Raw genomic sequence first — 27,453 nt, forward strand, 5'->3', positions numbered from 1 at the left:
CAACCCTAAAATTTAAGAAGGTGAAAGAGCCGCCGTCGCCTCCTCCTTCCCGCCGTAGCCATCACCTCCTCTCATGGCGTCGCCGACAACTTTCATCCTTTTCCTCCTCCTCCTCGCCGACTAGTTCCTCTATTTTCTCTCTCCTCTTTATCTCTATTCCACTTTCAGTGTGCAGAACACCGTGCGCTGCTGCTAGTACCTTGACGCCGCTAATACCTCGTCGTCGTCGTCTCGACCTTGTCGTCATCTTCATCGGAATAGGTAACTCTTCCATCTCTCTCCTCCATTATCCGTCCTCTCTCCTCCGTTATTCTTCAATTGTTTTAGGTTTTAGATTTTTCAGTTTTTATAATTAATTTTGTTGATTTTAGAATTTAAATTTAATTTTTGATTAATTTTTCCGGTGAAGCGAAATGATGTGAAACGCCTAAGACCTTGTTCGAAGGGAGCGGAGAGGGCATTCTACGGTGGCAGCCGTCGAAATCTGCGTTTTGTGAAGTATTACTGTTGTCATCCTTTCTGATTTAGCACGAATTTCTTAAGCCTAATTCGTAATTAGTTGGTTATTTAATTGCATCGTTTAATTGCATCAAAAACTCAGGTAGGTCGAGGATTCTTTGCGTTTCAATTGGTATTTATTTCATCATCTGGTTTCACTTGATCTTAATTTGGTTGCAGGTGTGTCTAAGACTGTGGTGTTGTTTTCTTGATCCTGGTTTTTCGCTGATGTTGTTGTTCTTGTTCATCGCGGCTTTCTGATTTAGATTTTTAATTTTAATTTTCAGCAAAGATACATGACGCCGGAGTTGGTGTTGTTGGACTTGCGGTGGTGGCGGTCTGGCTGATGGTTGTGCAGTGTTGGTGCTGCGGTGTGATGCCGAGTAGTGTGATGGAATCGCCTCAGACTGAGGATTTCGTAGCTGGAAGCACTCTTTGTCCTGACCATTGTTGATGTTGGTCGATTATAGTGGTGTTTTTGTTTCGTTTTAGTTTTAGTTAAGAATTGTAAAGGTTTAGTTATATTTTTTTTGTATTTAGTTAAGAAATAAATGGTTTGCATTTAAGTAATTTTTAGTTTAGTTATATTTTTCTTATATTTAGTTAAGAATAATTATGTTTTAGTTTTAGTTATAATTGTGAAATAATGGTCTTCTTAGTGGAATAGGAATTGCTGGACTATTTTCTAAGTTTTAGTTACGAATTTTTAAGTTTTAGTTACGATTTTCTTGGTTTTAGTTACGTATTTTTTTGTTTCATTTCAGGGCTTTAGTTACGATTTTTCGAGTTTTAGTTATGATTTTACGAGTTTAAGTTACGATTTTCTTGGTTTTAGTTAAGATATGAAATTTTAAGCAATCAGTTAGTTATGCAATTGAATCAATTAGTTAAAAAATAAAATTAATAAGTTAAGCTTCAGAACCAATTAGTTAAGCAATGTAATCTATTAGTTAAACCATGCAACCAATTAGTGAAACACTGAAACCAATTAGTGAAGTATTAGAAGCAATTAGTGAAGCACTAGAAGCAATTAGTTATGCACCGGAACTAATTAAGTTCACCATTGAAACTAATTAGTTAAGTTTGAACTTCAATTAGTTAACCAACGAAACTAATTAGTTATGCAACAGAACCAATTAGTTAATCACCGAACCAATTAGTTAAGCAATTAAATCAATTAGTTAAGTATTGCAACTAATTAGTTAAGATTTTATGAGTTTTAGTTAATAATAAGTTTGTTTTAAAATAATAACTATTCGACTCATATGTTTAACTATTTGTTTTTATACTTTAACTATTTTGTTATTCAATTAGTTATGATTTTATTACTTTTAGTTATGTTTTACACTAATTTAGTTAGTACAAAAAAAAATTGAAAATTGTAATTTTCGAAAAAAAAAAATCAAAATTTTATTTTTTCGGGATTTTTTTTTTAATCCTGAAATCCAATTAGTTAAGTTTGGAAAAAAATTCAAAAAAATTTTTCCAAAAAAAAAAATTGGAAAAAAAAATTGATTTTTTTTACATGCTGACGTCAGCACATGCGCCACGTGGCTGCCAACTGGGCTGCCAACATGGCTGCCAACAAGGCGGTCTTACCGTAAGGCGGTCTTACACAAAAGTTTCTCGTCGTGCTTATGTGTCATGATTTAAATTGAAAACTAAATATTTAAGTTATACGTAGTATAACCTATTATACATGTTTCATAAAAAGATAGGAAAATCTTAATATTCTAATTTGTTTTCTTCTTTATATCGAATACCTTATTTACATATTTTCATAGTAAAAATATTGCATTGATAGTAAAAATATTCTGATGACGTACAACATACGTGGCGCCCATATTTACCAATTAAACTCCGACGACATATAAGATTGCGACAACTAAATGTTGTCTCAACTTGCGATATTTATCATCACCCTAGTTTTTATACCCATGCAAATTAGGAATTAGTTTTCGTTTTAGCTATTTTTAGGAAAATCCTTCACTTAAATGTTGGATTATTCCTGAATCACTCCAAACTGAGATTATTATTAGAAGACTGGCTAAAATTTGACTTATTTTTTATACAAATTTTCCTAGTTTATTTGATGCTCTTGTAATATTTTATTGATGTACACAAGACGTAAAAAAAAGAGCAAAGTAAAAAAAGCATCAAAACCACACAACTCAAGTAGTGTAAAATTGAATGACCAATTCACCAAATTACACAGTGCATAATGTTAAGAATCATTTCCTACGTAGTCCCACACAAACCTTCACCAAATTAGCAAGTTTTTCCAGTTATGGCAAAACTCCATCTTTCTCTCACCTCCTTTTCCCACCTCCTTTGCCACAATTATAACCATGGAGTATTATCATCTATCATCAATCTCTTTGCTCACTCACTCTTCAATTCCACCTCCCTCCCATCTACGTCCCATTTTCTCTGTTTCTCTCTCCTAATTTCAACTCCGAGACCACCATTTTTCTTCCGGTAATTCTAATTCTTTCTCCCTACGCTACTTGGAAATATATTCTGAACTACTACTAGATCGAATCATTTTTATTTGTTTGTATATTGTTAAGTTGCTGTTGAATTTTGATGTTCATTGAATAATCCGATATATTAATAATCTGATTGTTTTTATCTAGATCATCAAAAAATGGCGAGAGGCAAGATCCAAATTAAGAAAATCGAAAACAATACGAATCGTCAAGTTACTTATTCGAAGAGAAGGAACGGTCTGTTCAAGAAGGCGAACGAGCTTAGTGTTCTTTGCGACGCGACTGTTTCGATTGTCATGATCTCCAATTCCAACAAGCTCCACGAATTCCTCACCCCCGGAACCACCACGTGTGTTTCTAATTTTGGCTTTTTTTAAAAATTTTATTCTGTGTGGTTGTTCGGAATTATTAGTCACTTATATTCCGACGATTAAATTAGGATGGAACTATGGAAGTGGTGTGCTGAGAAACTGTTTTGGTTTATTCTTTTTGTTGTGTGTAGGACGAAGGAGGTTTACGATAAATATCAGGCTGCTATGGGGGTTGATCTTTGGGCCAAACAATATCAGGTTCGTTCAACGGTTCAACTAGTTTCTTTTAATTAAATGTGATTTTCAGGTTGTTTTTCTTTACTATTTGTGCAAATTAGTAGTTGGTTGGTTGAATATTTGGATTTGCGTGTACCAATTAGTTAATACTCCATAAATTATTGACTTAAAAAAAGTGGAGCATATCAGATGCACCTTGCGCCCTCTCACATTTAAAAAATGTGATAGCCTGGTAGAGATCACCAAAAGGAAAAAATAAAATAAAAATCTTTGGTGTACGGTGCACTCGGTGAATGGTACACCTAATAATTTTGAAAAGATGAGGAGTTTATTCCAATTTCTGGTTCAATTCAAAACAATTTTAACCATAATTTGATTTCTGTAGAAGAGTAGATCATATTTGGGGCCTTTTTTTAATGGGTCAGAGTTGTTTTTTTTTTTGTTTACTCTAGCGGATGTTAATTGCATAGAAACTTCTTTGGCTTTGTTCTTTTTTTTTTTTTTGGAAAGATCCTGTTTACTCTAAACCTTTGATTTGATAATGGATTACTCTAAACCGTAATTTGATCCTGTTTACTCTAAACCTTTGTTTACCCTAGATCTTACAGCTTCTTATACTCCCCTCCAATCTAGTTTTAAAAAGAGCGCCTTGGGTGCGCCTCGGCTCAAGGCGCATGTCTTAGTGCCTAACCATGACAGGCTCAGACACCCTCCAAAAGGCGCGCGCCTTTGCGCCTTTTTCCCAGGCTCAAGGCGCAGTGCCTTACGCGCCTTATGGTATAAGGCTCAAACTGTTGACAAAGAATATATTTTTTCTGAAAAAAAGCCAAAACCAATTCACTTTAATGAATTCCTAACGGTTAGAATTTACTATATTGAAAAGAGGAGAGAGAAACCCCAAAACTTTTCCATTTTTCCTTGTCTCTTCAGCGACAGGTCATGCAAACTTTCTTTTTCTATTTTAAAGTAATTTTTTTAATAGCCAATGTCTAAAATGTTAGCCTTCCTTAGTCCCTCTTTTGGACAACTAAACTGGGAAGGAGTAGGAGCAACAACCGCTAGTGGCGGCGAGGGAGGAGAAAAGCAACTGATAATGGCTTTTGGTCATACTGTAATTACTATTTTACCCTTTTGTGAAACAAACAGTCTGTTTTAAAGGTTATTTTCAGAAAATAAATACCACAAAAAATTTAAAACATTGTGTGCCTTGCATATGAAAGGCACACGCCTTCGCCTTGCGCCTTACGCCTAGGTGTTAGCAAATAAACAATTAGAACAACTTGTCTGGATGTTACGAATTACGATATGAACGATTGTCGCGACGTGGCTGAACCACTGCTCTAAATGACAATTCCGCGCTACCCTGGTGCAGTAAAATGTTTGCGGTTGTACCAGGGATTGTGTGCACTTACAGGCCTCGATTGAAGACCAGAATATTTGCCCAAAAACAGAAGAGAGATCGAGAAAGTATGAGATTTATAGTTTCTGAGATTTTCTGTGTGATGTGTTTTGGAGAAACGAACGAAGAAATATAAATTCAGAGTGTTTGGAACTGCAACAGCCATAAAACGTTTAGAAATAAAAACGGACGTAATGGAGCAGTTAAAGCGGAACTTATTCCGTAATCAAGGCCATTAAGGGTTGATTAATTCTTCTGGCCGTTACAACAAGAATTAACCAAACCGATGGCGACCAAAAAGAATATATGGGCACACAAAATCCACCCCACGCCCGCGCATCGCATACCCCAAGATCCCGAGTCCCGAGCCCGATCCGACCCGGTCGGCGCGCGCATGTGTTATGTGTCCACTCATACCACTCTCACACTTTCTCAAACAAGTAATACACTCAATCCCCAAATACAAACAAGGAAGAAAGTTGGTATTTTATCAACGTGGGACTTTTTCCCCCTTCACTTTTTCCACTCTTTCCTTTTCCATTTTCAACAATAACTTCCATTAATCCCCCACAGGTTCGTGAGGAAAAGAAAGAAAGGAATTTAATTTCTGGTTAAGACAAACAATTGAATAAGTGTCAATATCTTGCGACTTGAATTAACACTTTGTGACATTTTAGCTAGGATCTATTTCCTACCAAGTGACTTTCGTCTTGAACTTAATAGGAGGTTAGAAACCCCATAATCAAAGCACACAATTGAACATGTATAATCTTCTGAATCTCCGCCAATAAAAGTGACGCATTATAATGGTGATACGTCCATAACCCGGATGCTCATAGTGCTCTAGAGAATAGCCCATGCGATTCTCATAGAAAGCGGCATCACTTCCACACCTAAGTAGGTGAATCCCATCAAGTGTGAGCTACATCAGACCTATATGGATATGAGTTCATTAAGAGGTATATGCTCATCCTCTTTCCAATTGTAGCAAGCACACAAAAAACATCTAAGGGATGGACAAAAACAAAAACTTGTGCTTCTGAATTGTTACATAATGTTTCCCTTTTAACTCATAGTGACTAGGAGTTCATTACTTTACAATTTCATCCAATGGGCCTCAAGCGCATCCACTCCAATGTTTCCAAAACTAGTTTTTTACATAGACCTTTCTTTAACAAATCCGCGATGTTCTTTTCGAACTTAACATAGTCTAGTGATATCACTCCACTTGACAACAATTGTTTGACGGCCTTGTGCCTCAAACAAATGTGTCTCTTCTTCCCATTGTAGGCATGATTGTTTGCCACAGCAATAACAGCTTGCGAATCACAATGGAGTTCAACTAAAGGAGCTGGCTTCCCCCACAGTGGAATATCTGCAAGCACGTTCCTCAACCATTATGCATCATGACCTGCCAATTCAAGAGCAATAAACTCAGATTCCACAGTAGACCTAGCACTACATGATTGTTTACAAGATTTCCAATAAACAACTCCACCCCTTAGGGTGAAGACATAACCACTGGCACCCAATTAACTTCATCATTATCGGATACCCAGTTGGCATCACAAAATCCCTCTAGCACTCTTGGAAACATGGAGTAGTGCAATCCCCAATCCATAGTATCCCTTAGGTACCTAAGTAAACGCCTCAAAGCACCCCAATGCTCATTGCTTGGGTTATGAGTGTATGCTCAACCTACTCAATGAATAAGCAATATTAAGCCTAGTGTAGCTCATAAGAAACCCAACACTACCAATTGACAAAGAGGATCACCTATATTTTTCTTTAAGTGGATGCAATACCATAAGGGGTCTTAATTGGATCGAAATTGAATGAGTCAAACTTTTTAAGAAGTTTTCAACGTAGTGAGTTTGACTAAGACATGCCATTTGGAGTTCTAATAATTTTAACTCCCAAAATCACATCTGCCCCATCCATGTTTTTCATTTCAAAATTTGAACTTTCTTTTGTCTCATTCACTCGATCCAAATCAATACCAAAAATTAGCATATCATCCACATAAAGATAGATCATCACAGAACCAAAATGAATCATGTTTGGAATACACACGAGAGTCACCTTCATTTACATGAAAGCCATTACCAGTCATTGTCTTGTCAAACTTTTCATGCCATTCTTTAGGAGTTTGGTTAAGCCCATACAATGACTTAACCAATTTACAAACCTTGTTTTCTTGACCAGAAACAACAAAAGCTTCTGGTTGAACCATATAAATCTCTTCATCCAAATCACCATTCCAAAATGCAGTTTTAATATCCATTTGATGCACAACAAGATCATGAATGCAAGCAAGAGCAATCAAAGTTCTAATAGTTGCAATTTTAGTGACAAGAGAATATGTATCAAAATAATCCATGCCATGTTTTTGAGTAAAACCTCTTATCACAATCCTGGCCTTATACTTGTCAATGGATCCACATGATTTTGATTTTTTCCCTAAAGATCTATTTACAAGTAATGGGCTTGCAACCTCTACGCAGATGAACCAATTCTTTAGTATTATTACTTACGATTGACTGATGTTCACTGTCAATAGCCTCTTTCCAAAATACTGCACCAACTGACCTCATTGCTTCTTCATAGGTTGTAGGGTCGTCTTCTAAGGTAAAGACATACACAAAATCATCATTAATCAAGAAAGGTTCAGTTAGAAAAACAGTAATAAAATTATCACTATAAAATTATCATTATTAGTAGTAAAAGGTGCAATAGGCAAAACATTAGAAGTGCTAGAAGATGGTATATCATTACTAATACAAAAGATTTTCAAAGGAAAAATATTTTCAAAAATCTCAGCATCTCTTGCTTCAATAACGTTACCACCTGCATAAGAGTTGTTAGCATCCTTGTCAAGAAAGCGATAAGCAGCACTTTGATAAGCATAACCAATAAAGATAAACAGTTTTGAGACCAATCTTGTCCCTTTTGAAACTGGGTATGCCAACTTTTGTTAGGCACTCCCACATTTTCAAGTATTTCAAGATTGGTGCTCAGTCTTTCCATAGCTCATTTGGAGTCTTGTCCAGCTTCTTATGAGGTACCCTGTTCAAAACATAACGAGCAGAAAGAATAGCATTGAATTCATCATATTTTACAAAATCCTGTTTTTTCTTTCGGCAATCCCATTTTGTTCGGGTGTGTATGAAGTCGTTTCGTGAACTCTACCATTTTGTTCACAGAACTCCTTAAGAGTGTTAGGGTCATACTCACCACCCCTATCACTCTTAAGTCTCTTGATTTTTCTATCTAGCTGATTTTCAACTTCAGCCTTGTATTTGAGGAACATTTCCTCATCGACTGACCTGAGAAGATAAACCAAGGTAAATCCAGAGCAATCATCAACAAAAGTAATGTAATACATTTTACCACCCCTGCTCTCATAATTTTTAAAATCTCCCAAGTCATTATGAACAAGTTTTAGTACTTCTTTTATTGATTTAAATGTCTTCTTTGCAAATTTGTCTTCAACACATACTTCGCATTTTGAAAAATCAGTTTTAGAAAAACTCGGAATCAAATTCAAGTGTTTAAGTCTTTTAATCGAAGCAATATTAACATGACCCAATCTTGCATGACACAAATCAATAGACTCGGCAATATAAACAGAAGAAGTACTAGCTTTTTTTATTCATAATTTAAATTGAAACATCAAGAGTAAACATCCCCACATTACAAAATCCCTTTTCCACAACATTGTGAGTAATAACTAGTCTATCAGAATCAAAAGAAAGCTTCAATCCAGCCTTCATGAGCAAGCTACCAGAAATCAGGTTCCTACGCATTGCTGGAACATGCAAAACATTGGTAAGAGTAAAAGTTTTTCCAGAGGTGAGAGTGAGAACGATCTTCCCTTTGCCTTGGACAGTTGCGGAAGAAGAGTTACCCATGAAGACATTTTCACCATCAATTTTCTCATAGGCAGTGAACATGTCTTTGTTGGTGCAGATGTGTCTGGTTGCTCTAGACTTGATCAACTATAGGCCGGCCCGCCGGCCCGACCCGACCCAACTCAGCCCAAAAAAGTGTGGTTTTGAGTAACCTAAAATATGTATTTTTAGACCAAAACCCGAGCCCAGCCCAAAAACTCCGTTCCGGCCCGCAAAGCCTGCACCAAATTTATAGGTTTTGGCCAATGTTACCCGGAACGTGGAACGGAGAACGCTGCCCTTCAAAGTTCCCGAAACAATGGGTTAATATTTTTGTTTATTTTTTGGAATTTGAATTTTATAATACAAAGTTTAAGTAATAAAAAAAACAGAAAATCATATTTTATTAACTCAAGTCTCAAACTCTAATACAGTAGTACGATTGATCAATAATAGCAAAAGAGCAAAACTACAATTTTATAAGTACGGAGTATATTATATGAAAAAAGTACAATATATTATGGAGTATATGAAAAGGTTACAGGCAAATCTACATTGATGTCAATAAAGAGGGTGAAATAAATAACTAAGTGGGGTCCACCACTCTTTTAAATAACATATTCCCAAGCTCCTTTATCTTTATCTTTATCTTTATCTTTATCTTGGACAGATTCCCACTGTTCTTAATGTTTTCTTCCCAATCTCTTTCGTCCTCCTTCCTCGATTAAACCAAAAATTAGAACAAACTTATCTGATTCGATGAACTGAATGAAGAGCAATTGTTGCGTCGTGGACACCCACTGTCCTAAGAGACGATTCCGCACTACCTCCCTGTGCAGTAGAACAGAATGCGGTCGCCCTCCAGGATTAGCGCAACTCCGACGTTGTGTGCACCCCAAGAGCCCAAGAGCCCATGGCCCGAGGCCCGAGTCCGACCCGGCGCGCGCGCGTGTGTGATATGTGTCCACCCATACCACTCTCACACTTTCTTAACACAAGAGTTACACCCATTCCCCAATTAATAAACAAGGAGAATATGAAGAGTTTTTTCCATGTGGGACTCTCTTATTTTTCACTCTCTTTTTTCCTTTGTGTTTCCCAATGAGAATTTCCAACATCCCTGGGTAACGCTAGTTTGGGCATGATTTTTTGTGTTAAAGCCCGGCCCGACCCGAAATTTGATCTTCTCTAGGTTGCTCCAGTATCAACGATCCATTCAGCAGCATCATCTGTCAAATTAAATTAGCTTCTGAAACAACAACAACAACAACAAAATTGTTAAGATTAGAAGCAATAGCTTCAACAAGGTTGGTTTCGTTCTGTTCGGGCTTCTTCTTGGCCCTGCAATCCTTGGACTTGTAACCAGCCTTTCCACATTCAAAACAGTTTCCCTTGAACTTATACTTCTGAATTTTCCCTTGAGGCTTGAACGGACTGCCCTTCCCCTTAAACCTATCAGAACTGGCATTACCCTTGGGTTCAACAATATTAGCTTTAGTAGAACCAGAAAATACATATTGACCCTTAACCTTAATACGGTTCTCCTCCTCAATTTTCAGGTGACCTACAAGTTTCTCTAAGGTAAGGTCTTTCTTCTTATGCATAAAACTAATTTCTAAATTCCTTCCATCGTGGTGATAGTTTCTCAATCAGAACAATAGCAAGCGTGATATCACAAATACATCACCCTCAGCAGCTATTGTAATACACACATTTTCATAAGCATGAATCTGATCTATAATCGCTTTATCATCCTCAACTTGAAAACCTAACCACTTACTAACACAATAACGTTTAGTACCAACATCATCAGTTCCTTACTTCTTATCTAATGCATCCCTAAAATCCCTAGCATGATTATTACCCATATAAATATGAAGCAATGCATTCAACATATGATGTCCTTACATATCCTATCATCCTTAGCAAACTTTAACTCAAAATCATACAATTCAGATTCATCATCATATTTCACAACATCAGCAATCACATATGCAGCATCAATTTGTTCTAAATAAAACCGCAAATTAACAGCCCGCCATTTATAATTCTTGCCATCAAGAGGTTCTAACTTAGACATATCAGGAATGAGGAATTTCGAATTGAAAACCAAAATTTCTTTTAGATTGTTAGCAAATAAACAATTAGAACAACTTATCTGAATGTTACGAATTACGATTTGAACGATTGTCGCGCCGGGGCCGAACCATTGCTCTAAAAGATAATTTCGCGCTACCCCGGTGCAGTAAAGCGCTTGCGGTTGTCCTACGGGGTTAACACGACACCAAGGATTGTGTGCACTCATAAGCCTCGATTGGAGTCTAGAATATTTGCGCAAAAACAGAAGAAAGATTGAGAAAGTATGAGAGTTACAGTTTGTGAGATTTTCTGTGTGATGTGTTTTGGAGAAACGAAATAAGAAATATATATTCAGAGTGTTTGGAACTGCAACAACCATAAAACGGCTAGAAATAAAAACGAACGTAATGGAGCAGTTAAATCAAGGCTATTAAGGGTTGATTAATTCTTTTGACCGTTATAACAAAATTAACCAAACTGATTGGGCCCACAAAATGCACCCCACGCTCGCGCATCACATTCCCCAAGGCCCTAGCCCAACCCGGCCCGACCGGCGCGCGCGTGTTATGTGTCCACTCATTCGACTCTCACACTTTCTCAAAAAGTAATACACTCAAGCCCCCAAATATAAACAAGGACGAAAGTTGGTATCTTATCAATGTGGGACTTTTTCCCCTTTCACTTTATCCACTCTTTTCTTTTGCATTTTCAACAAGAACTTCTAACACTAGGCTCCAGGGACTTTTACGCCTTGATCGCCTTGCGCCTTTTAAAACTAAGCCCTCCATCTAAAATTAATAGTTACTTAAACAACTAAAGTACGTTCAAAGTCTTCACATTTCTAGTACAGAGTATAATGATGATTCATAATTAATTAAACTTGCCAAATTACCCCATAAGTTACTGGGAATGTATTAAAGAGACCTAACTTTATAGAGGATCTTTTTTGTAGTAGATTATGTTATGTTACTGATTTGAGGGGTTATGACATTGTGCTAACTTATTCTGGTGGGAGAACCGAAAAGTTTTTTCAATAAGGTGTTCAAGTAAAAGAAGCTTTTGTTTAAGTAAAGATTTGATCGCTGAAACCCGCCAAAGAGAGCTGCTTCTTGCATGTATTAATGGTTTGATTGTTTATATTCATTTGTCTCCTGATATGACTTGTATTTGAATGTGTATTTTTGTGATGAAATCTAAGTTGAATGATCAAAGTGCTAATTTGATGTTATTTTAAGATACTAATTTGAGGACCAACTCAGTACTTTAATTATAGTTTACTCTTTAGAGTTGTAAGCTTGATCGAGTTGTATCTATGTACAGAAAATGCAAGAAGAGCTGCAGAAGTTGAATGATATAAATAGGGGTCTGCAAAAGGATATTAGGTGACAATTATCTCAATTCCACATCGAAGTTTTAACTGTTTCTGAATCTTCTATGGTTTATGAATTTTATTCTGATTTTGTTTGAACTGTTGGTAGGCGAAGGATGGGAGATTGTTTGGAGGATCTGACTTACCATGAATTGAGCTCTCTAAAGGAAGAAATGGTGAACTCTGTGAAGGTCATTCGTGAACGCAAGGTCTAATTTCCACATCTTATCCCAATTAAACAATATTTTTCACTTCCTTTGTTATACAAATTGATTCACGTAAATCATCTGAATATCTGATTATGCGAATAGAAAAGAGCATCGGAGATTATTCAATTCAAAAACTGTGATCAGAGATTACGCTTCTATATGGGTTCTTGGATCAGTGTTGTAGACATAATTGTAACGTAAATAACTGTAGATTTTCTGATTTTGGCATAATGTAGATTTGTCATGAAAGTAGATCATTAAACGACTGGCCTGCCATTGTGTTGTTGTTTTACAGGCTAAGAAGATTGAGAATCATATTGATACTACGAAGAAAAAGGTCAGTCCGAGTTTGTCTATACCCCTCGTTATCGTGCTGACACATATCTGCCTATGTATTTAACTTGGATCCTCTTTCTTCCTTGTTTTGCATTCTGTCCTAGGTGCGAAATTGTAACGAAGTACACAAGAGCCTCCTCCAAGCATTTGTAAGCATATCACACTACATTTTACCTGATACACACTGAATAAGTTCGATTTCATCACTCTATTTCTCTTCTGAAAGTGTATTTTCTTCGCTACAACTAGATCTAAAGAGGGGCATACCTTCTATGAAGGACCTTAGCTCAGACTTGGTTCAAACCAAACTGATACACACAGATAAACTCATCGGACCCAACACAAACCTATACATGAGAAGAGATTGACCGCATATAAGTCTGACGGGGTTCCATCCTAAAAAAAATTGATTATAGGTGGAGTAGCCCACCAATCTTATAGGTTAGTCAATCTGTTCCCACCGCCTTCGGCGAGTGGACTAATCTCCCGCGGGAGTTTGCATGGGTACTCGATGGGCAGCATCCCTTCCAGTTGAGATTTTTTCCATTCCCAAGGCTCGAACCCGAGACCTTGGTTAAGGAGCAAAAGGCCCTTAACCACTCATGCCAACCTCAATTGGTAACTCACATGTGAGTTAATCTTCTCAACACTAACTACACAATAAGCTATCTAGCCACATTTTGTTATCGTTATTACCCTTCTCGGGAAAAGCTGACTGAACTCTCAAGCAAATATCCTGTCTCTTCACCTCAGCATTTGAAGCACTGAAGTCGTGTTACCTTTGAACCCCTTCTTCTTGGACACCTGAACCAATATCTTGTAGAGGTACTCCATCTCGCTATCACAAACGACGGGGATAGAGGGTCCCCTGCCTTAGTCCTTCCCCCCATTGAAATCTTAAACTTCGTCTTTCTTTTTTCCAATAAAATTGATTGTTTTGCTTCTCCTGAGTGTAGAGTTAATGAAATTTGTTTAAATGTTTACTAAAATCTGACTGCAAAACTCATGCTCTAACAGTGAACAATGTGATTTAGTCTATCTTCGATCTTTACGATGACTAAAAGAGATAATAATAATTTTGATTTTTGCAGGATATTCCAAAAGATGAACCGCAGTATGGACTGGTTGATAACGGGGAGTACAACCATGTGCTTGGATATAACGATGACTCTCGCATACTTGCTTTGCGATTGCAGCCATGTCTGATGCTGGTGCAGGATCATGTGTAACAACTTACACTTTTGCTTTGAGTATAAGTTTCAGATCTACTAGCTAATTTGTGCCTGTACTTTGTAGTAGATAATGAGCCAAGCCTCTAATATTTGCAGTGCAACTTATATGTGTTATTGTGAAGCTAAACTATGGACAAAACTCATATAATTGTTTCGTAGCTTGAATTTCTGATGAGAAATTGATGTACTAAATCAAGATATTATCTAGGTAGAGGTGAATGCTTGTGGGTAATTCGCCATATGCGTATATTATTGAGGTGTGATTTGTTACACGTTGAAAGTAATCCAACGTCTACTTAGTTAATTCAATATCAATTATTAAGACTATGTGATGTTAACCTTATTTCAGTCTATATAAGTAAGTTCAATAAAAATAAGGGTTGACCAAGTAAAATTTCTAACTAAAATAAGTTTTGTTAAGTTCTAATGAGTTCAGATAAGATAATTTTAGAAAAAATAAGTAAAAAAACAGGTGAATAGAACACAGCTTAATTCATTATTGCAGGGTAGTAAATGAGTGAATCTTCTGTCCCACAATCCATATACCACTTGTGTGCCACTTTTTCCATTCGTGGGTACTAATGTAATTTTAGATATGAAAATAAAAGTGGTTGACTAATTACAAATATCAACCAATAGGAAGAAGTGGTACACAAGTAATACATAAGTTGTGGGATAGAGTATTTTGAGGGCGTCAAAATATCAGCCATGCATGTATTTGCAAATACATGCCAGGGGCATATTGGTACTTTCGCGCACAATTTGAAAATGCTGAGCAAGCAATCCCGTTTGGCTACGTGGACTCCGTAACGGCCAACTTGTCATCCTCACTCACTCCTCACTTGAATCATCTTCCAACTTCTCTCTCTCTCCTTGCGCGATTTCTGAAAACCCAAAAAACGAAATTGAATTTCAAAAAACAATCACTCAATCAAGGTGCGTTTGTTCTCGGAGGAAGCATTCAAGTTCTAGTGACAGAATTTCGCGCAAGAATCACTAGGAATTTGATCGAATTTCTGTTCGTGAAAAAGCCCCAAATTTTCGAGGTAAAACCTAATTTGAAATTAATTAGGGTTTTTGTTTATATATTTGAAATTATTGTCAATTGTTTATAGATTTGGGCTTGATATGATTTTCGCATAATGTTTGCATAAATTTTAACACCACTTGAGCAAATGTTTGCATAAATTGTATTAATTCGCACTAATTTACCCTATTTTGGTGAGAATGGATTTTTGTTGATTTGTGAATTGCTTGTGCATTAATCCTGATAAAGATGATAAATTGAATGTGATAAAGTGCTTGCATCATTCCTGATAAAGATGATAAAGATGATAAATGTGATACGATTTAATTAATTGCTTGAGTTGGTTTTATAATTCTGTTTAAATGGTTGAAGTAGTTTCAATTTGTTGGTTAAATGGGAAATAGTGTTAGGTTTTTTTGCCAATAATTTGGTATTGGTATTTGCAATTCATCGAAATAGAAATTGGTCATAACTTTGTTTATAATGAAACTCTGATTGATTTTTTTAGAATAAGGTGGTGGCATGCCTTGTTGTGATGGTGGAGGTGTAGGTGGTGGTGGTGGTGGTGGTGGTGGTGGATGGGTCTCAGTTGTGATGTATCGATGTATGGTATTTGCAAATGTTGCCTTTTTGTCTTGTTTTTTGATTGGTGTTTGGGTAGTTGGAAGCCGGTTCTATAAAAAGAGGAGTATGTTGATGTGATTGAATGCATGGTATTTGCAACAAGCTTGTAAGGGTTGTTGCCGTTGTTGTGAAAGTGTTAGGGAACCCCCGCTTCTTGTTTGTCAGTTGTGAAAGTGTTGTGAAAGTGTTAGGGAACCCCCGCTTCTTGTTTGTCAGTTGTTTGTTGGTAGTTGAATGTTAATCGATGTTGATCGAGTTTGTGTAGTTTGAGTGTCCTGGTATTAGTTGTGTAGTTTGACATTCCTGGTTTAATTTTGTGTAGAAGTTAGTATGGGGAATTTAAAGATGACGAAGAAAGGGGGTGGTTCAAAGAAAGCTGGGAGAACCCCTCCGAAGAAGCATGTTGTGAAACCTAGTGCAAGTGGTAGTAGGAAGAAAAAGAGGCAGAAGCTGGTGTACCAGGAGGCAAGTGAAGATCTAGATGGCGTACAATGCAGCGAGGAGGAAAGTAGTGAAGAGGAGTCCTCCTCCGAGGAGTCCTCCTCTGAGGAGTGCTCTGCTTCATCTTCTGCGTCATCCACGGAAGGGTCAGAAGGTGATTCCTCGTCTTCATCTTCTTCGGAGGAGGAGGAAGAGCCAAGAAAGAGAAAGAGGAAGAAGTCCTCGAAGAAGGCCTCGAAGAAGGCCTCAAAAAAGGCCTCGAAGAAGGTAAATTTTAGTATTTTAAGTAATACTAAATTATTGTTTTAAATTAAATAAGTATTATTTGCAATAAAATATAAATTTTAATAAATTTAGTATTATGTTAAATAAGAGCTTTAACAGGTTTGCGTAATATATTTTCAGGTTTCGAAGAAAAAGAGCAAGAGTGCCGGGGAGATTGTCAAGGCACGTAATCGTGTTGTCTTGACGCATTTACGAACTTGTGAAAAGGTAAATTGTGTTATTTATGTTAGATTTAACATTTGAGTATTAGAATTTCTTTAGTAATGTATTATAAAAGTTATATAATTTATAAAAGTGTATGTATTATTTTTAAAATATTTCTTAATCAGGCCCCTAAAATTATTTGCCGGGTCGAGTCGTTCGTCAAGTTAATCAAGAAACTGGATGATTCAAGACGGGAAGAAGTAGAGAAAATGGGTTTCTCGGGGTTGTTGGAAATGAAGTTGGGGAAGTTGGACAGGAGGTTCTGTTACTGGTTGATGACCAGGGTAGATGCTGAGGGGCATGTAGAGTTTGGGGATGGGAATGTGTTCCGGTTTACCCCGCAACATGTTCAGAGTATTTTTGGGCTGCCAATGGGAACGAAGGATGTTCCTGCACCTGTGGCAATTGATTGGAAGGATCAGCAAATGGTACGTCCTGCCATTGAGCTATTTAAGATGTACGGTACTGGAGTTGCTGATCCTTCGAAGGATATGGTGTTGTTGGCGAAGGTAGCCAAAGTTGTGGAGGGGGAGAAAGATTCAGCGGGGGAGGTTATACCTCTAAGTACCCCTGGTGAGAAGCTAGCATTTAGGAATGCGTTCTTGGCTGTGGTAGTGGGCCACTTACTTTGCCCTACAGCCATGTGCACCAACCTGTCACACAAATTGATGGTTGTGGTTTCGTTGGGTGGTGTGGCAGAGGAGTACGATTGGTGCACGTGGACTTATAATAGGCTGATGGAACGTGTGGAAGTGTTTTTGAAGAGTTTTTACGATGATGGTTATGCTCGTGGATGCGGTGGCTATGTTGTGGCCTTAATGGTAAGATTTGTGTCACATTTTAATTTATTTATTTGATTTTATATAACTGCAAATCTAGTTCTAATACTTGTTTGACTAAATTTGCAGATTTTTTACCTTGATCGCTTGGCGGGAACCCCCGTTGATGTAGAACCTTTACCTAGGTTGAAGGTTTGGGGGAACCTGGAAGTGAAAAAAGCAATCAAGAGAGACAAGAGAAAAGGATATGACTATGGTAGATCCAAGGTAATACAAAATTACTTGATGTTTGATTGAAAAATATTTAGTTACGTTGTAATTAACGAGGTACTTATGTATTTGCAGTCAAAGAAGGTGGTTTATGATGGTGAAGTGAGAAACAGTGTTAGTGGCCTGACAAACAAGGAAGTTGACAGGCAGATTGAAATTGTGGATGAGTCGTTGACCGGCAAGGGCACGGAAACTGATCCTAGCAGGGCAGATGTTGGCAATGCAGGGGGAAACGCTGGTGTTTCCCTCTTAGGAAATCTAAGTAGAGATAGTGCCGCTGTACAAGAACTGGCGCATCAGGTAATTTATGTGCAAATCAAGAAACTTGTTTGATTGAATTTAGATTGAGTTTTTGTGTTATTGTTGGTTAGGGTTAGTGTAATTTAAGTACAAACCCGAGCGTATGATTGTTTTGGATGTTGAGTTGAGTTGAGTTGTTTTGGTGCACCATGTTTGGTTTGTGCAGGTACTTGAGTTGTTCAAACCCGAGTTGGAGCGTATGATTGTGAATGCTGTGTCCGAGAGGGAATGGTTAGCTAGCGGTAGTGGTATGGGTGTTGGTGGTGATGGCAGTGGGTGGGGTGGTAGTTTGGTTGGCACTGGGGGGTTTGCTGGCAGTGGTTGGGTTGGGCCTCGTGGTGGGTTGGTTGGCACTAGTGGGTTGGTTGGCACTAGTGGGTTTGGGGGCACTAGGCGGTTTATTGGCAGAGGTGATTACGGTGTTGGTACGAGTATGGGAATGGGAAGAGGGGGTGGTGGTATGGGAATTGGAAGAGGGCCTTATGGTTTTCTTGGGGGTATGGGAAGAGGGGGTGGTGATGATGTAAGTGTAGGTCTAGGTCTAGGTCCTCCTGGGTTTGAGAACGCTCCTCACGATGCTGCTGCTCGAGCACCGATCGCCTTTGATGCATTTGCAAGTGGAAAGAATTCAGGAGGATCAGGAGGATCAGGAGGTTCAGGAGGTTCAGGTGGAAAGTACATTGCTGGTGGGGGTTACTCAGCAGGGGATTCTGGTTCGTTCCACTATAACATTGGTGGTGGGGGTGGCGGTGTTTCAGCTGCTGTTTCGAACGGTCTCTCGACTGCTGCGGCACCTGTTCAGGTCGAGGAAGGTCCTGTTGGGAAGGTTGGAATGGTGGCAGCTTCGTGTGTGAAGCTAGCTAATCAACTTTCGTCTGAGGAGATGCTAGACTCTACAACTGGATCTTCAAAGAAATCAGACGCCGCAGCCGTTCCACCGCAGCCGCCGTTCCACCAGAAAGTTGAGCCAGTGACAAATGTTGAGCAAGTGACAATTGTAGATAAAGGAAAAGAGAAAGAAAAAGAGAACGAGCCAACAATTACTCCCGGGACTGGGCCCAAGAGAGTGACTAAGCCTGCGTTGTCTTCTGCTGTGTATGAGTTGTCTACGAATCCACAGAGAATTACAGCGTTTGCAAACCGTGTCCTTGTATTCATCCGATCTTGGCGGTCATCAAGGAACATCCCCACCTGGTATGAATATTTAAATAAATCGTTTACGTTTATTTATATTTTTTGAATGTGGCTCTAAATTGTTACCACACATTGATGGCGAGCCAATGTGTGAGTTCCGGGTATGTTCGGATGGCGTCCTTTCTGTACACTAAGGTGTGGAGGGTGAAGGAGTTCGTTGGAAAGAGTGAAAGGGTATTGCTGACTCCTGATTTTGCCGTAAGTATTGTCGGGTTAACTTTATTTTTCTTTCCCATCTATGTTGTTGGTTTGTAATATCTGACTGTTGTTTTTCTTGGTTCAAAGTTAAGGGTATTGGAACCCAGAGACTCCAACTACATCATAGGCACCAAGTACGGCAAGGTTCTGAAAAACATCTCGTTTAATTCTCTAGCGACGGTATGTTTTATGGTTTAATATATGTGTGGTTAATTTTTAAGTGAAGCAGTTATAACGGGACACCTGTGTGTTACAGGTATTTGTCCCCGTACTGGTCAAAGAACATTGGTGGGGTGTCTGTTTTGACATTAAGGGGAAGGCAATAAGATTGATTGATTCGATCTTCAAAAACCCAGCGGAGAAACATGCCGATAACCTTAATGATCTGGTAAATGCTGAGGACTTGACTTTGTATTGATTTTCATAAATTTGTAGGAGTTTGTTGGAGTTAAATATGTGAATATTGGTATACTCGTACCAGGTTAATGCAATGGACACCATGTTCGAGGTGAATGTACCTGGATACCAGACAGGGACAATGAGAAATTGGCGTACTGAGTTCATCAACATAGCAGGCAATGTGGACAAGTAAGTATATATGCGGTTTATTTGTGCCTGTAAAGTTTATTACTTGTTTGACTTAAAAATGTGTAAATGTGTTGTAGTAAGTCGTGCGGGGTTATAATGTTAAGCTGCATGAAGGCATGTGCGCCTCGGTTCGTGGCACAGTATGAAGTGGTAAGTATAATTTTCTCAACTTCAACTTCAAGATTTTGGTCCAACATAGTAGTAGGACTTACATTTTTCCTGATTTTGTAGCATGATTTGGTGAAATTAAGAACGACCTTAATGCTTGACGACTTGCTGTCGGAATACAATGACGTGACTTACGCCATTCTTGAAGCAATGCTGCCTCGAGCTAGGACAAGGGGGGGTAGTAGTGGTTTGCCCTAAACTGGTTCTTGGATGATTTGCAGGATAATGTGGGTGATCATAGTTGTTGGATAAATTGTTATTAATTTGTAAATTTGGTAGTTGGAAGACTTTGTTGAATATTTAGGATGTATGTTGTTGGAAGACTTTAGGATAATATTGCATCATGGATAATATTGTTGTTGTTGTTGCGATTTAGGATCGATTTAGGATCATGGATAATATTGCAGTTGCATCAAGAATTTGTGATCATGGATGGATTGCAGGATGAATATTTCAGGCTTGAGGATGTATTTTTTTGCAGGATGAATATTTCCAAATCTTTGCAAAATATGGCCCAAAGTCTTTGCAAAATATGGCCCAAATTATATGCAAAAAATGACCATATTCGCACCATTTTTTTCAAAAAACAGTACCAATTTTGTACCCTTCTTAACACCATAATCATACACTTAAATACCAATTTATATAACACGAATACCATTTTTTAATAATGAGAACCATTCAATGTAAATTAAGTGCAATGAGTACCATTTTTATAACAAATAACACCATTGTTCTAATAATAAAACCATTTTTGATGACTATGTACCATATTGGAGAAAATAGTGGCACACTATTTATAAAGTAATACCATTTTTCATAAAACAATACCATGTATAAACGAGTGAAGTATGGTTTAATTTTAGAAAATGATTAGAGTGAAGTAAAGTATGGTTTAATTTTGAAATTAGGATTAATTTCTATAATTAAGAGTGTAAATATTGTATGAAATTAAGGATATGATTTAACGATTCGATTTATGATTCATATTCACATAACGATTTATGATTCAATTATACAAATGATCCAAATTTACGATTCACATAAGACTCATGGTTACTCAAGATAACATGGTTCCCTCTAAATCATTTGAATGGGAATTTGATGGTTAATGACTCGATTTAAATGGAATAATTAGGAATCATAGTTTGGAAAATAAAATATGGTGAATGACTTAATAATCAATCCAATTACAATTGCTATATTATGATTTTAATTATAAAACATAACTTTTCAAAGATAACTTAATACCATTATAGATATCTTAATACCATTGTAGATATCTTACTACCACTTTATTTAACCATAACACCACCTTTGACAACACAGTGCCACACATTTCACAAATGAATACCACTTTTACCTATTTGAATACCATTTTTATGTATTTTGAATTAAATTTGGAAATTTTGAATTAAATCATTAATTTGATTAATTTTATTTTTAGGGTGTGTAATTATAGGTGAGAGTTAAATCATGGATAATGATTCGTATAAAATCATGAATTGTGATTCACAATTCGATTCTACTATGTACTCAAATTAATGATTCAAATGGAGAGTTGAATAAGGTGAATGATTGATGATTCAATTCCATTCCATATTGAACTAGGGTATTCGGTAATTATGTAAATAAGGATGATTGGATTCATGGTGTAATGTTTTGATTAATTAATTCGAATTATGTACGTGATGTAGTGACTTGGTGTGACTTAATGGAGTTTAGGGTTTAGGGTTTTGAGTTTGGTTTGGTTTGGGGTATGGGTTTAGGGTTTAGGGTTTAGGGTTTAGGGTTACATGGTGTAAAATTGTATTCTGTTTTTGAATGCCATTTTTGGGGATGACTGACACCATTTTTGACAATATAACACCATTCTAAATGTATGTTAAACCATTTTTCAGAAATCAATGTCATTGTTAAATTATTAAATACCATTTTAGGGATTGGTTATATTGTCAATTTTGAAGTTAGAGTTAAAATTTTTAATTTTTAATTTTGAATTTAGAGTGATATTTGAGTAAAATGGTTAATTATTTGAATATGGTTGACCCTAAGGTTGATAGATTATTCGATTTCTAATTCGGCATATGAATCAAAAATCATTCTAATGATTCGACATACGATTCGATACTTTTACTTATAAATAATGATTCGATTTCAGATCATTCGTATTATGATTTCATTATGATTCGATGGATTCGATGAATTAATTCCATGAATTAATGTTAGTTTAAAGGACTTGATGATTAATCATAGCTTAATCTATAAAATTCATGGTTTAATAATCAATCCAATTTATAACTTTTATTTATAAATGGTTTATTTATTAATCATAGCTTAATTTATAACCATATATCTTGAATACCATATATCTTGAATAACACCTTTAAATGAGTACCAATTTTGCAAAAGTAATACCATTTTAATATAAATGAATACCAATTTTTGTATTTGTGTACCATTTTTATGTAAACGAAAACCATTTTGTAATTGTGTTAATTTAATACCATATATCTTGAATAACACCTTAGAAGGAGTACCACTTTTGTAAAAGTAATACCATTTTAATATAAATGAATACCACTTTTTGTATTTGTGTACCATTTTTATGTAAACGTAAACCATTTTGTAATTGTGTTAATTTAATACCATATATCTTGAATAACACCTTTAAATGAGTTTAGGCCTTTGTAAAAGTAATACCATTTTAATATAAATGAATACCACTTTTTGTATTTGTGTACCATTTTTAATAACACCTTTAAATGTGTACCACTTTTGTAAAAGTAATACCATTTTAATATAAATGAAAACCATTTTCATGCAAATGAGTATCATTTTTATGGGCCATTTATATGGGCCATGCAATGTAACTTCATTTTTATGTAAATGAGTGCCATTTTATGTACATGAATGCCATTTTATGTAAATTAGTGATAAAAAACAACGTATGTTTGGATACTCCAATTTTGAATATGCATATGGGCCTTCGAAATTACGGACTAACAAAGGAAAATAAATTCACAAACAGAACAACTATTCCAATTGAGTAAATCACAAACACAACAACTATTCCAATTGAATGAATTACAAGTCCTTAACATTCGCCATTTCCTCCCAACAACATATTTTGTATAAATCTAGGAACCACCATTGTCGCCTTTGAACCACCATCGTTGCCTGAAACAGGTTGCATATAAACACTTCCATTTTGCGTAAACGAAGGAAAATGGTTATTATAAACAATAGCAGTGTTGTTGTTGATGTTGTTTAGTGGACGAAACTGACCTACGGAGGAGGAACACCCTTGACAAGAAGACGACCCAGGATGGTACGAGTTTATAACAGGGATCGGATGGCCCATTTGAGACGGATGGCTCACCTCAGAAGGATGGACAATTTGAGAAGGATGACCTATTTGAGTAAGATGGCCCATTTGACAAGGATGGCCCATTTGAGAATGCACCATTTGAGAATGCCCCGATTGAGGAGAACCAAACGTGACATGGTCCACAGACGGGTCTATGTAGCCATCAATATATCCATCGCTAACATATGGTCGTTGTTGTTGATATACACATCCGGGAGCTGAAACAGGCCGGGCATAGTACCTAAAGGAACCATCCAACATTTGTATACCACCAACACTTTGTACAAAATCCTGAAAAAACAGTAAAAATAAAGATCCAACTTGTCCACCTAATTTCCAACAGTGAAACAGACTACTAGAATTTCTGAAAATAAAGATCCAACTGCTAAAACCAAATCCAATCAAATAAGGATCCAACTGCCAAAACCAAACCAAATCAAATCAAATCAAACTTAATCAAATAAGGCAGCTTCATTTCCAAATCAAACTTAATCAAATAAGGCAGCTTCATTTCCAAATCAAACTTAATCAAATAAGGCAGCTTCATTTCCAAAACCAAACCAAATCAATTCAAAACCAAACCAAATCAAATTAGAAGCTTAATTTCCAAATCAAAACCAAACTAACAGACCAACTGCCAAAACCAAATCATTACTTAATTTCCAAAACCAAAACCAAACCAAAAATCAGAGACTTAATTTCCAAAACAGACCAAAACCAAAACCAAACCAAAAATCAGAGACTTAATTTCCAACTTACATAACCAATTCTTCTGGTTCTGTTTTACTAAAATAGACTTAATTTCCAACTGGTGCTATTTTACTTAATTAACTAGCTTAATTGTTTAATGGACTAGCTTAGACTACATAAGTAGCTTAATTAACTAGCTTAAACTATATTTCAGTCGAAAGATGAACTTGTATAATGAAAGCTTTGTAAATTACCTGTTGGGGTGGCTGGGGATGCACGAAGTTTTGTTGCGGTTGTTGTTGCTGCGGATGCACTATAAGTTGTTGCTCGTCAACCTTCTTGCTCTTCTGTGGCTTCCTGGGTGCTGCTGGCTTCCTGGGTGCTGCTGCAGGCTTCCTGGGTGCCGCAGGCTTCCTTGGCGCCGCTGTCTTCCTCGGTGCCGCTGCCTTCCTCGGTGCAGCCTTTGGTTGAGCTGGAGGAGGACATGGAGGACAAGGAGGGGGACATGGAGGAGGAGGACATGGAGGAGGACATGGAGGACATGGAGGACAAGGAGAAGAAGGACCAACATCATTGGTTGAGCCAGGAGTTGGAGTCTCTCTGTTCATTAGTTGTTCTTGGGTAATTGGCCGCTTCAGACGCTCGGTACATGACCTATACCGGTAACTAGTAGTCCTATGGGCCGGTCTTGGAGGTATTGGAGGATCTAACAAAGGAAAAACCTCATTGCCATTTTCTTGGACCCCATCTAGGCCCACATCTATGCTTTCAAGGCTAGGACTGCCACCAAAGCCACCTGTTAAACCAGCTGCAATTGCATCCATTGCATCTATTCTATCATTGAAGCTTCCTGATAAACCCCGAGCAAAGCTTCCAGATAAACCTCCAACGCTTCCCGATACACCACCACCACCAGCACAACTTCCTTCATGTTCATTCGTTTGTGGGGAATCAAACACCATCGTACGTCGTACCCCAATAGGTTGTAACTGGCCTACGGATGAGGGGGTCAATTCCGTACCACCTTTCTCCAAACACACAGATGACGGGGTACCAACTACAACATCCTCATTTTTCCTTTGCCTGTCAAGCATTGCAATCTTCTCATCCAAACGCATTGCCAACAAGTGAGATATTTCAACAACAACATCCATCGACTCTTTGTAGGTAGCTGCCCTTGAAAGTAAAGGCTCAAACAACACCATTAGCTTATCGTACCTGTCAATATTAAACATTATATGTGAACAACAGATACACAGTGAGAACATGTACACATTATGAGGTATGTCAGCTTTAATAAAATAATAATTGTTTTAATAAAATAATAATTCTTACCTACACACAACTTCTGTCTTCAATGGGTCGTGGTACATCACCCTGACCTTCGTATGCTTCCTTTCAACATCTTTCCGCCAACGACGAAGTATATACTTGCCAGGAATTTCAGTCTGGTTATTCAAGTCATAAACCAATATCATATGCCTACACATTATACCGTGACATTCAAAGTGCTTACAATCACAAGATGCTTCCTTGGTAACGTAATTATACGTTGCAACAAACTTCGTCTTATGCTTCGTAACAATCTCCTTCCTTGCGTGTTTAGGCTTTATCCAAACCCTATCCTCAAGCTCGTACTCTTCAACAGACTCATCCAACATTTTCTTGCTCAAACACCGCACGTACAGTACCCTACTACACTCTCTTTGGACCTCATGAAATTTGGCGTCCGTGTATAATTTCTGGAAAAGTTCCTCAGCTGGGAAACAGGTGACAATTTGCCTTATATTTCTCGCAGTGCTCGTATCGGCCATACTTTCTTCATTTGCCCTTGCCTCCATTGCTTCACAATAAGCCTCAACAAACTCATACAAATGAGTATGCTTGTGTACAAATTGATCAAAAAAGCAATTTATACTTTCAACTCGTTGGGTCGTCTTCATGCCAGCCCAAAATAAATGCTTCACATACGCAGGAACCCACATGTTCCTTTCCGCATACAACCCTGATAAGATGAATTTCACCAACAACTCAGGTAACTGATCAGTTGCACAGATCAGGATCACTGATCAGGTAGACTGATCAAAGCACTGATCAGGAACATGTGGCAGGGGCACTGATCAGGTACACTGATCAGGTGCACTGACCAGGTGCACTGATCAGGTGCACTGACCAGGTGCACTGATCAGGTGCACTGATCAGGTGCACTGATCAAAGAACACTGATCAGGTACACTGATCAGGTACACTGATCAGGTACACTGATCAGGTGCACTGATCAGGTGCACTGATCAAAGAACACTGATCAAAGAACACTGATCAGGTGCACTGATCAGGTACACTGATCAAAGAACACTGATCAGGTGCACTGATCAGGTACACTGATTAGGTACACTGATCAGGTGCACTGATCAGGTGCACTGATCAGGTGCACTGATTAGGGGTGTGCAAAGATCAGTGGTGGTGTGTGCACAGATCAGTGGTGGTGTGCACGCATCAGTTTAGATTATTTTTTTCAAATTAAATATATAATTCACAGAGACGGAGAATGTACCTTCAAGCCAATCATCACCAACCTGGTACCTCTCCATCACTGTTGCCCAATTTAATTCAAACTCATCACATGTTAGACTATCATATATTGCGCGCTCCAAGTCTACCTTTAAATCGGGGTACTCTACATGCGTTCCAAGCTTCCTACTAAACTTCTGAAGAATGTGCCATATGCACCACCTATGACATGTATTGCTCATGGTTGTTCTCAAAGCCCTCCTCATCGCGGGATCTTGATCAGTCAATATCCCAATTGGGGCTTTACCAGCCATACATTCTAACCAATTGCCGAAAATCCACTCAAAAGTGTCACTATTTTCATGCGAAACAAGCGCACATCCAAGTAATATGCTCTGACCATGATGATTCACACCAACAAAGTTCGCAAACGGCATTTTATATTTATTGGTCAAGTACGTACTATCAAAGCAGACAACATCACCAAACTCCTCATAAGCAGCTCTACTACGAGCATCAACCCATAAAACATCCTGCAACATCCCTTTTGCATCTTGCCGGTACACGTGAAAAAATTCAGAATTATCCGCTTTCATCTTCTTAAAATAGTCAAACATTGCCCTCGCATCACCACCACTTGTCCTTGCCTTCCTCACCTTCGCAACCACTTCATTAAGATCCTTCCGTAGGAAAGGCATTCTACCTCTACCATTCCGTTGCACCGCCATTAAGTTATAAGTTTGAGCTACAGACATA

General features: G+C 37.6%; 3 protein-coding genes and 1 long non-coding RNA gene across 4 annotated transcripts; all 4 read left to right on the top strand.

Moving 5' to 3' along the window:
* Positions 1-2,818: 2,818 nt before the first annotated feature.
* Positions 2,819-14,358, top strand: LOC110801439 (floral homeotic protein DEFICIENS). The gene is given in 9 exon segments (XM_022006807.2): positions 2,819-2,976; positions 3,135-3,336; positions 3,490-3,556; positions 12,224-12,285; positions 12,382-12,481; positions 12,777-12,818; positions 12,922-12,966; positions 13,909-14,017; positions 14,020-14,358. Coding segments are annotated over 8 exon segments (690 nt in total). The 5' UTR covers positions 2,819-2,976; positions 3,135-3,145; the 3' UTR covers positions 14,094-14,358.
* Positions 14,359-17,465: 3,107 nt separating this feature from the next.
* On the top strand, positions 17,466-18,411 carry LOC130467093 (uncharacterized). Its single transcript, XR_008927261.1, has 3 exons — positions 17,466-17,676; positions 17,755-17,979; positions 18,146-18,411. It is a non-coding gene; the product is annotated as an uncharacterized lncRNA (long non-coding RNA).
* Position 18,412: 1 nt separating this feature from the next.
* On the top strand, positions 18,413-19,219 carry LOC130467643 (uncharacterized). The gene has a single exon (XM_056836212.1). The coding sequence runs from the start codon at positions 18,413-18,415 to the stop codon at positions 19,217-19,219; it is 807 nt and encodes a 268-aa protein (XP_056692190.1).
* Positions 19,104-20,580, top strand: LOC110776236 (uncharacterized). The gene is made up of 6 exons (XM_056835555.1): positions 19,104-19,371; positions 19,459-19,551; positions 19,628-19,759; positions 19,853-19,959; positions 20,037-20,109; positions 20,191-20,580. Exons 1-6 carry the CDS (start codon positions 19,249-19,251, stop codon positions 20,323-20,325), a joined length of 663 nt encoding a protein of 220 aa, XP_056691533.1. The 5' UTR covers positions 19,104-19,248; the 3' UTR covers positions 20,326-20,580.
* The last annotated feature ends 6,873 nt before the right edge of the window (positions 20,581-27,453 follow it).

This window comes from Spinacia oleracea, chromosome 2 (assembly GCF_020520425.1).
Source record: "Spinacia oleracea cultivar Varoflay chromosome 2, BTI_SOV_V1, whole genome shotgun sequence".
Taxonomy (NCBI): domain Eukaryota; kingdom Viridiplantae; phylum Streptophyta; class Magnoliopsida; order Caryophyllales; family Amaranthaceae; genus Spinacia; species Spinacia oleracea.